The 11,207-nt window shown below is 53.1% G+C and overlaps 1 protein-coding gene across 1 annotated transcript in view; it reads left to right on the forward strand.

The window, feature by feature from the left end:
• Window positions 1-11,207, forward strand: part of NMNAT2 (nicotinamide nucleotide adenylyltransferase 2) — a 77,733-nt gene extending 66,526 nt beyond the window's left edge. Inside the window, exons 7-11 of the mRNA XM_075936783.2 lie at window positions 982-1,026; window positions 2,739-2,815; window positions 6,618-6,719; window positions 7,135-7,202; window positions 7,538-11,207. Of these exons, the coding sequence (XP_075792898.1) occupies window positions 982-1,026; window positions 2,739-2,815; window positions 6,618-6,719; window positions 7,135-7,202; window positions 7,538-7,640 (395 nt within the window). The 3' untranslated portion in view covers window positions 7,641-11,207. The remainder of the gene's footprint in view (window positions 1-981; window positions 1,027-2,738; window positions 2,816-6,617; window positions 6,720-7,134; window positions 7,203-7,537) is intronic.

Genomic DNA, 11,207 nt, shown 5'->3' on the forward strand with positions numbered 1-11,207 from the left:
TCCCTGCCTCCCACCCTGCCGGGTGCCAAGGCATCACTGGTGGCCAGCTCCTTAGTGAATGCGGACCCTCGATAGCAGGGATACCACGTTCATTTACCCCAGCTGAGGACCAGGTACCTCTCTTCCGGGCAGCATCACCCTGCTTGTCACTGAGATCGGCAGGGCTGACGCCACAATTTGTTTCAGGAGCCTCTCTGATCCCAGTGATGCAGGATTTCCCTGCAGCGTTCAGTGGTGAGACGCATTAGCTTAACTAGGGAACGCAGCCTTGTTTGAGCCTGGCTACACTGGGGGAAGAGGTGTGGCGAGTCCTTGAATTTGCAGGATTTAGACAGACACCACTGAGGCAAGAGAATCCCTGGGAATGTTAACTCCAGCCGCTCATAGGAAATCTATCGAGTCTCTCTCTATCGATTACAAGGCCAGATGATTCCTTCACAATCGCCTGACCTGACCTCTTGTACCAGGCAGGCCCAGAACCTGGCCCAGCCATTCCCTCATTGAGCATGAGCAGGCCTTTCAGAAAGACACCCAATTGCGTGTGAAAGGCTCGGGAGTCACCCACATGCCCTTGGCACCTACCCCGTCAGGGCTCAGCCAGAAAGCCTTCAACAGGGCAGGAAAGCAGCCCCTCGGAGGAGCCAGCCTCAGGCTGTAGAGGCGAGGCTCAGTTCTCTCTGCCTGGTGGTGCGAGACAGGTGTGGGTGGAGAGGAATCCTGTAGCATTAAGGTGCCGTTTCCGTACTGGGCTCTCTCCAAGCTTGGGCTCTGGCACTAAACCAAAAGCGGGTTAGGTTGGACATTAGGAAAAACTTGGTTAAATACTGGAATAAGTTGCCTGTGGACTCTCCATTGCTGGAGATATTTAAGAGCAGGTTAGATAGGCCTCTGTCAGGGACGATCTAGCTGACTGGACTTGATGACCTTTCGAGGTCCCTTCCAGTCCTAGCGTTCTATGATTCTATGATTCTCTTTCTCCAGATGAGAACGCGAATTTGGGAACCGTGATGAGATACGAGGAGATTGGTGAGTACACGCTCTTCTCGGCCCTCGGGCAGGGAGGGCCCTGCAAAGCACAGCTTTCCCGCCCCCGGCGGACCCCAGGGGACCAGAGATGAGCCGTTTGTTCTAGTGATGGAGCGCAAAGCAGACACCAAGTCAGGGGACTGCGTCATTGCTGCCATTGGACACTCTCCTGGAGCAACTGCCTCCAAGCCATTGGCAGATGTGTCTAACTCTTACGAAACAAGCACTTCCTTTCTATAGCCCCTTAACACCCTGATCCGTTCGGTTTCATGTCCAAAGAGAAAAACCCTTCTCGTCCCTCTACGCCTCCCCGTGCTTCAGAACTAAAGGACACAGAGCCCAGGCACAGAGTGTCCCGCTAGACCCACTTCCTTGTTTATTATTCCTACCCACCTCTTCACCGCTGGCTCTCCGCAAAGGAGCTTAGAAATGGCCTGGGTAGGCAGGCGATGATCACTGGAGCCTCCTGTGCATCCCATTACTCGTTAACCCAGCCCAGAAGTAGAAGAAAGTTCTGACTTATTAGGCAGCAGGCTTAAAACAAACAAAAGGAAGTTTTTCTTCACTCAGCACACAGTCAACCTGTGGAACTCCTTGCCAGAGGATGTGGTGAAGGCTAGAACTTTAACAGGGTTCAAAAAGAGCTAGATAGATTCATGGAGGTTAGGTCCATCAATGGTTATTAGCCAAGATGGGTAGGAATGGTGTCCCTAGCCTCTGTTTCTCTGGAGGTGGGTGACAGGGGAGGAATCACATGCGGATTACCTGTTGTGATCCTTCCCTCTGGGGCATCTGGTATAGGTCACTGTCAACAGACAGGATACTGGGCTAGATGGACCGTTGGTCTGACCCTGTATGGCCGTTCTTATGCTCAGCAATGGGTAGACAAGACAGGGAGCATGCCCAGGCCATGGGCTGCATTAAAATTGGCCATTCCTCTATTCTGGCAATTTAGACAATATTGCTGCTTCCCTCTGGTGGCCAAAAGTGGCAAAGAGAAATCTATGAGGTAACTCTCCGGTCTAGCGCTGAACGCTTGCGGTTTCTGTGCCTTTAAACGTCCGGGATCTAAGGGTCAATACATAGCCCTGTAACATTTCAGAGTAAAATGCCCTGACGTGTGCAGGTCAACCAGCTATTTACTGATCCAAACAGGGGAGGCTAAAGGGAAGACATGGAAGTACACAGGTATGACCTTCAGTGAGAGTTTATTGGGGCATTCTGGCAAATATCCTACTCTGCCCTGACAGTGACAAATGTATTGGGGAGCAAGGGGACACCCCCAGTTGTCAGGTCTTTGTAATAGCTAATAGAGTGCCTGTGATTTTAAAAGATCCCAGAGCACTTCCGTACACCTTCATATACAGGAATCACTTCTTTCCCCCAGGAGATGCTTTACACAGCACTTGCAAACATGCTACAATGCAGCCATCTCTGGGGTGGCATTCAGCAGCTGTTTAACCACCCACAGCAATGCTGCTGGAGAGAACATAAAATGCTGATGGAAATTAGAGAGGTATTTAGGGTAGGCAGATGGCTTGGCCAGGGAACTGCATTGCAGCTAATATCACTCTTATTGCAGAGAGTGTACTAGGCCGCAAAATGTCAGGCCCAGTGTTGTGCGTGTTATGGACAGCGTCTATCCAGCAGGGGTTGTGGGTTCAGTAACGCCACGTCTGGGAACTTCTCCGTTCTCTGCTCCCTTTCTTCAGAGCTTCGGATCTTATTGCTTTGTGGCAGCGACCTGCTGGAGTCCTTCTGTATCCCAGGCCTCTGGAATGAGTCTGACGTGAGTAGCCGGCTCCTGTGACACAGGGCATTATTCCCCTCCCCCCGCTCATTTTTCTCGCCTCTCAGTGACCTGACATGTAGCGTAACATTCCCAGGAAGCAACCGAGTCAACTCACATGGGAGACCTTGAACTGTCTGTCTCCGGGCCCCATTCCCACCTGCACTCCCTCCCATTCCACACACACAGCCAGCGAGGCAGCCTGCTTCTGACTCACAGAATCCGCTCTGCTTTTATCTCAGTTTGGAGCCGGGAACTTTCTCTTTCACCTCACGTTTTAATCCCCACCCTGCGGGGGACGAGCAGCGGGAGCTGCTGGGGACTGCAGCTACTAAGGACCAGTTCTGAGGGTGTAAAGACATTTGTGAAGGTCATCTCCCAAACTCATTTTCGTTTATAAACCGATGCCGTTAAAAAGACCTAGGCTCGAAATTTAGACTGTGGGAAGGGGAGTTTAGGCGAATACCAGACCCACTTTTCTTGATACTAGAGGGAAAAGTAATGTAAATAAACCCTGCAAAAACAGCGCCTTATGCTAGGACATGATACCAGATTGTGAAATGGACGAGTCTGGTTCCATCGCCCAAACTGAATGAGATGAGAAACGATTACAGACTCCATTATGAAAAGCAAATTAAGTTGTTGAAATTATTTATTCTAATTGTGTTGCCTTCAGTGCATTTTCACTTTTAAGCTGTGTTGCCACCCCCAAATATTCAAAATCATGAGTCAGCTCCCCCCAAATGATGAGATCAGCTTAAAAATCTCATTTAAAGAATATCAGATCTGGAGGTTAAGCTGGGAAGCATCTGGCATTTTTAGCTCCCAGGTGGCTCACATTTTCAGGCTTCCGCTCTGCAACCATGAGGGCTAGATGTTGACTCTTTAAATTATGAATGCTGAGATTCTCAGGGTCGTCTGAGTCCAGGGGCTGGTGATTTGAGTAAAAACATCAAATAACCACAAGACTTGGGCTAAATCACAAGAGTCTACAACACTACATGTGGAGAAAGGGACCATTTGACGTGCTTTTCGAATGCACCCATCATAATCTGGCTTGGTCATTACAAAGTCAGTTTATGAACAGACTGGTCCCATTCACCCCCTAAGATTTCTCCTAGTTTGAGTGACAGAGAACAAAAACCTTAGTTTAAAGCTACTACATTAACACTTTTAATAGTGAGAAAAAGACAGGAGAGACTGAAGACAGCAGCTCACAGCAGATTTACTTTGCCTGCTGCAAGCAGCACCTGTTCAGAGAATAACCTTCGTGCGGGGTTATTAATGTGTTTTAGCAGGTGGCAGTTTATTTGCGCCGACATTTCCTGACATGCTCAGGGGCACTAAGTCAGGAAAGGAGAAAATGCTTCAAAGAGCTGGCCGAGCTGGTATCATGCCTTGCATGAGGATGCACAGCCTCCCTTCGCCCGAGTGAGGCAAAGTGTCAGCCTTCTGTCCGACTCCCTGATGAGCTTGGATAACCAGGTAGCACCGGGTTCCCAAAATGCCTTCTTCCCCCACCCGCTTGCTAGGAAGCTTATGCCCCCACCCGTGGAGCGAGGACCTGGCCACAGGGATCCATGCGTGTCATCCCCAGGCTGGACTGCTGGAACGAGTCACTGGAGCGGAATGTGAGGACAGGTGCCAGCTGGCACGGAATGTGGCTTCACCTTCACCACGGCTGAGTCCACAGCCAGCACATCAGGGCTGTGCTCAAGTTGCTTCACTGATGCCGACTAAGACCTTTGTCCAAGCTTTCAAAGCAAGGAACGGCTCAACGCCCGACTACATCAAAGACACTGAAAAAACAGCAATGGTCCTGTAGCGCTTCAGAGACTCTGTGGTTTTTTTTGGTTACAGACAAACACGGCTACCCCCTCTGAGAGCATCAAAGACAGAATTTGGATCTGGGAACCTCTGTGATAGCTGCACTCCTAGAGATAATGCAGATCACAAAGCCTAGGAGGAAGCAAGTGAGCGCTGGAGACAATGTTCTCTTGTGAGGACATCCAGCTTTGGCCCAGAGTGCCTCAAGAGTTCAGGCTAGACTCTGACCATTTTCAGGAAATGTTGCAAAACCGTTCTCTTGCGCACACACACCCCTCTCTCTCCAAAAATACCACCCAAAAAAGCAAGTCTTCCAGAGATCTATATAATCCACTAGGAATAATAATTGGTCATGAACTTAGGTGGAAGGGTCTCTCATGGTGATCACTGATTGGGTGGCAAGGTACAATCTTAAGACAGACAAACACACACGTGAAATGCTTGATGTGGAAATAGTGAGATTCATTCCCTGAGCTTTAGTTCAAGTGCTGTACAGAACCCACAAAGGAGCTTTAGTGAGGTCATAACGGGAACAAACCCCAAAGGAAATGGAAGGGTGAGAGGGTCACCTTGGGAAGAAAAATCCCAGGATTGTAGGGCAAAGGGAGCAAAACTAAACTTTAAATTAAGCGTGGGCTGGTTTGTAGTAGAAGGTGCCAAGCAAAGCCAGGAAACCAGCTTGAAACTCAGTGACAAGCCTGCTGGACTGAAAAGGAGCACGGCTGGATTCTCTGTCTCGTCTCTTCCATTACCATGACTGGACCTCAGACCAAAACTCTGATTTTGCAGGCTCATCCACAGAGAACCAAGCCACAGTGTTTCATTTGAAACCCAACAAACCACTATGATTGGGACGCAATAGAACTTAGAAGTGATCCACCTTGGGGCTTTGGTTTAGATTTCACAAAGCTGAAGTCTTGCGCTGCTGCCAGTGTCTCCATGGGAGGTGAATTCCTGAACAGCAGGGCGAGTTCGGCACAGCCGGGAAGTGAGACTTGGCCCTTCTGCCATCGTGTCGGTACCGACTGTAACAACAAGCTGTTTTGGAAGAGCCCCGGGGTCAGCAGTTCCACCAGTGAAGTCAACGGGAGCTGAGTGTGTGGAGTGGGACCGCAGACTGAGGCCCATAGGAAAGGGAACACACTGAAAAGCCCTGTAAGAAAACAGGCGTGAGGAATTAGCAGGTCTGTCTATGCTTCAGGCAGAGGGGGTGACTGCCAGTGCAAGGAGCTATTCCCACTCCAGATCAGCCCAAGCTAGCCCGCACCGACATAGCAGAGTCACTGGGCAAGGGGCCAGCTGCCCCAAGTACCTCCCTAGCATCTTGCGTGGCACTGCATTCAGAGTCAGAGCCGCTAATGCTTCCTGCCGCTCACACCCCTCCCCCCCGCTACACTGAGTGCACTTGCACCACAAATATGCAAATGAAGCTAAGCGTGGAATATAGCCGAGCCTCATTTGCATACCTAATGAGCCGCCATTTTTTGCGGAAGAGGCTCTTGCGCCAGAAGTAGCGTCTACACGGCCCCTTCTTGCGCAAGAAAAACCCTCATGCGCAATGCCTCTACGCTGATTTTTTTCCAGGAATAATGGCATTGCGCAAGAGGGGTTTTCTTGCACAAGAAGGGCCCATGTAGACAGCTCCTTCAGGCTCAAGAGCCTCTTCTACAAAAAATGGCAGCTCGTTAGGTATGCAAATGAGGCTCGGCAATATCCCATGCTTAGCTTCATTTGCATATTTCTGGCGCAAGAACCCACCAGGATAGACGTAGCCCCCCTGTGAGGTTGCCAGGTAGCTGCTTTAATGCTGTTCATGTTGCTGGCAAAGGCTGCCCAGGAAGTTTGCAGAAAGCCGGTCAGTTCAGACAGTCCCATCACCACACCTCCGAATATTTCAGCGTGTCTATTGCATGAGTCAGGGCCCCCCTCCTGGCCCTGGAAGGCTCTGACCCGTCTCTCTCTGCATTGCTCCCAGATGGAAGTGATTGTCGGGGACTTTGGGATTGTGGTGGTGCCCAGGGACGGCACAGACACAGAGCGCATCATGAACCATTCCTCAATACTCCGCAAGTACAAAGTACGTGACTTTGCACAACACAGGCATCTCCTGCATTTGTGGCAGGGGCCGGCTCTACTCAGCCTGGCCCTGCCTTCCCCTCCTGGTTTCTTACTGTGCCACGATGCTCTCGGAGGGCAGCCAGCAGGCAGGGTGAGCTGGCTGGGCCGTGATTCCCCACCTCTGCATGCAGAGAGGTATTCCAGGCTGTGCACAGGACTTGTGAGAGGCCTGTATGTCACTCGAGTCCCCAGGGTTCATAGACCTTGTTCCAGACGTCAGTGCCTGGGATGGAAATCACTATCCCCAGGGAAGTGTCCGGTTTCCCATGTCACCTCTGGGCGCTGGAGAGCCTGGACACTCTGGGGGCATGTGCCGTGAGGAGCAGAGGGCCGGGGCCACGAACGTTCATTCGCTCTGCTTGTGTTCTCCACAGAACAACATCCTGGTGGTGAAGGACGACGTGAACCACCCAATGTCTGTCGTCAGTTCAACCAAAAGCAGGTGTGTGACGCAAGGGGCCTCCCGCCGCCGGGTACAATTCGCACTGCCGGGCCCCTCTTCTTCTGGGGGGTTCCAAGAATGTCCCACACTCCTCACAGTTCACCCCGGCCATTTATCTGGGGACTTGCATGGGCCCATCACCAGAGCGTCTGGGCACCGTGCACGCGCCCGAGAGAGGCAATAACCCTCAAACGCACTCAGTCACCAGCTCCTGCGTCACTGAGCTCACACGGAGCCGGAGCTGAACCCTAGCCAAACAGGTGCTTCCTGCTGGGGAACAGAAAATGGGCAACGTGGGGCAGGGAACTGACTCCCTCTGCTCTCTTGCCCCGCAGACTGGCCCTGCAGCACGGGGACGGACATGTCGTGGATTACCTGTCTCAGCCCGTCATCGACTACATCCTCAAGAGCCAGCTGTACATCAACGCCTCCGGTTAAAGTCTGAGGCGCTGCAGCGAGGCAGCCCCACCGCTCCACTTCCCTCCCGCTCTCCATCACACTCCTGCTCTCTCTGTGTCTCTCTCTCTCTCTCTCTCTCTCGGCCTCCGGCACGTCCGCCTGTCTCACTCACTGACTCGAGAGCTCCATAGTGCAGGAACCTCCAGAGAGCTGCGGCCTACCCCCATGGTGCCCAGCTCAGCAATCTGCTTTGGAGAACCCTTCCCCTTCACATGGGGGGGGGGCAGGGGGTACAGTAAATAGAGATGTACCCAGCATGCTTTAGGGAGGTGGCTCTAGTGTCCACCTTCCCAGCATGCCCTAGGGAAGTGGCCCTGGCGTCCACCTTCCCAGCATGCTCCGGGAACAGGGGCTTGTTCTTTTCCCATCTCAGCTAAATAAAACACGGTGGATCTTTTTCTTAATAGTGTTAGTGTGAGCCCCTTGGCCTCGTGACATGCTGCGCTAGGTCCGTGCTTGGCAGTGGAAGAGCCTCGCCTGGCTGGCTCAAGACCCAGACAGCTCTGATCTGGGACAGTTTAGCTTGGACGTAGAACAAGCATTGTGAAAACTCTGACAGGGTGTTTCCAGCCCTAACGCTCCCGGGGCAGGGGTCGCCTCAGCCTGCTCCTGCTGTAGATAATTAGTCATTCGCCTTCACGCTTCACTTGGCACGTCCCTGGTCACGCCAGGCTGGCCCGTACGTGGCCGTGCTGCATTTGAGTCACACACGGAAGGTCCCTGGCACTCAGCCTGGAGAGGGCATGACTAGGTCAGGGGAACCAGCCCTCTCAAAAGCCAACAGCAGCTGAAGGCCACTGGTCGTGGGTCTCCCCCACCCAACTCTTAGGTTTGTGGAGCATCCAGGCCCCTTCCACAACATGAGAGCAATTGTCTGGGGGGGTGCGGGTGTGGGGAGGGGGAGACACTCTGATAGTTACCAGCAGTCGACATGCGGCTTTCTGAGCAGCTGGCAAATCGCCTGCTGCCAACCTGGGACTTGGTCTCAGCCGGGGTTGCAATCAATAATTTGTCCAAGGGGAGAATTCATGAGTGGGGAGGGGGCTGCCATCCTACCTGACCCAGGAGCAGCACTGCTGGGGGTGGGCAGAGCATATCAATAGGCACAAGCCGCTCCCTTTCCACCCCATCCCTGGGCTACACTTGCTGGCACCTTTCATCTTGCTAACGGCCTAGCACGGTCTTCATTCCTGCCTCCCTCCCAGACCATGTGAAAAGCAGGCTGGTCACCCTGGGACAGCTGTGAGCCTTGTACCTTCCTGCCTCTCCCGCATGCCTCCTTCGGGACAACCTGCTCTTGTGCTTTGCTGTCCAGCACGGTGGCTGTAGCACCACCCGGCCAAGTGCCGGCAAGGGGAACAGGTGCCGGGGGACCGAGACAGGCCACGAAATGTCGAGACTGCGATGGAAAGACCAGGGATGGTGAGAGGTTCAAAGGCCTCATGCTGGCTGTGACAAGCAGGTGGCAGGACAGGGCACCACTGGCTTGCAGGGGGCTCCCAGCCCTGCGGCAGTGCAAGCTCTGGGTTAAGGCACCATTCGAGAGGAAGGCAAAAATCAGCTTTAGGTTCCATCCCCCCTTCCCAGTGAGCTTCTTTATGTGGCGTTTCGCGGCTTGCCGTGGGCGCTCAGGCACTGCCCTTGCTCCCTTGCTATGCGTGTGCTGACCTGGCCTGTTTCAGCCCCCTGGCATCCCTGGGAACAGGGGCTGCAGCGATTCTGCTCTGGTTTCCCCACAGTCCCAGCCAGGCACGGGCACTAGAATCCCACCCTAGAATCCCACCATGCTCCTTGTGCCTTTCTGAGGGATGCAGTCCCGTCCCCTCCCCCACCCCAACTTCCAGGGAGAGGGAGCATTTCAGGGGAGGCTCTGAAAGCAAAAGCCCTTCAAGGGTTGTACTGAAGCACAAGCTGCTCCCGCAGATGCCCCAAAGGGAAGATGCGGCACTGGAGTTGGGGAACCGCTGCTGCAGGCAGCCCCCTTGCTTGCCGTGAACTCACTATGAAGCCGGAGTCCCGGACAGCATCTCTCTCGTGGCAAAGCACTGCTGCCTGTCCTTCAGCAGGGAGAGCCTTCGGAGCATTTGTAAACGCTCTGCATTTCATCGCGCTTTGCAGCCACTGATTAGGCCTCAGAAGTACGTGTTGCCATGCCCATTTCACAGAGGGGAAGTCAGAAGTCTGGAGGTTAAGTGACTCAGCCAAGCTCTGGAAAACAGTCAGTGTCAGAGCAGGGATTCCAGGGTCCATGCGCAGACTGGTAGCCCATTCTGGTCCAATTGGAAAGGCAATGGGATTGTCAGCGGCAGCACCAGCAAGCTTCCCCTTCCCAGATTTACCCCCCAGCTGGCAAGTGAGGTCAGGAATGGTTACTGCTGCACTTCTGACAAATGGAAAGTGGAGGGTGGTTGGACTGGCTTTGCCTGGCTCATTTCTCTGCTCTTCTGGCTGCTGTAGGCAGTAACGTATATGCCCAGGTTTGGGGAAACATGGGCACCAAGCCATCTCTCGGAAGCCACAAAGGCTGATGGGAGCAGGCGGGAAACATGTCCAGTCACCTGTTCTTCAGAAACATCTGTTTGCTAGCACCCACAATAGCACATGGGAACGTGGAACGAACAGCCTTCCCGGAGACCCCTGCTCAAACACAGCAGGCCACGGACATTGGGCGGGGTGGGAGAGGGAAAGTCCTCTAGCTGCACAAGGCCAGGAGCGAAGCTCTTCTGGACACACAGCTCTTGCTACCCAGCGTGGGCCAAGCGCTTCATGAGCTCTGTCTCACATGCAAGTTCTTTCCGAGAACAGCAGCAGCGATTTGCCAGAACCCACAGCACTCCTCAGCTCCACGCCGGCGGAGATCAAGCAACTGATGTCTCAACGCACAGCCAACCTGCGGAACTCCTCGCCAGGGGAGGTTGTGAAGGCCAAGACTATAACAGGGTTCAAAAGAGAGCTAGAGAAATTCATGGAGGTTGGGTCCATCAGTGGCTATTAGCCAGGATGGGCAGGGATGATGTCCCTAGCCTCTGTTTGCTAGAAGCTGGGTATGGATCACTTGATGAGTCCGTGTTCTGTTCATTCTCTCCCTGGCCACTACTGGAAGATGTGATACTGGGCTAGATGGACCTTTGGATTGACCCAGTATGGCTGATCTTACGTTTAGCATGAGCCACCAAGACACAACAAGGGAGTAACCTCAGAGAGACTGTCTTGTGTCCCACGTCCTTCAGGTGATTGAAGGGTGTGAAATGGGAAGCAGGCCAGTTTTCGATCACACCCAGTTTAGGATGGCATGCCTTAGAAACATAGCATTGTGGTATGGATGATGAATATACTCTCTCTTACTAGTGTTATCTATGCCTTCATTTAGCTGCTCAGTAAAACTCACGGGGTGTGGGTGGGGTGTAATCTAACTTCGGAGTGGGCTGTCAAACTGCCGGGATCGGTTTGGAAATGATCCTTGGGCTGGTGCGTACAGTCGCACCTCCCATCTCTAATCCCTGCAACGACGGTTGGCAAGGAAGGGGGTTTTCAATGTTGGGGGGG

Source organism: Pelodiscus sinensis, chromosome 9 (assembly GCF_052426305.1).
Source record: "Pelodiscus sinensis isolate ZL-2025 chromosome 9, ASM5242630v1, whole genome shotgun sequence".
Lineage (NCBI taxonomy): Eukaryota > Metazoa > Chordata > Testudines > Trionychidae > Pelodiscus > Pelodiscus sinensis.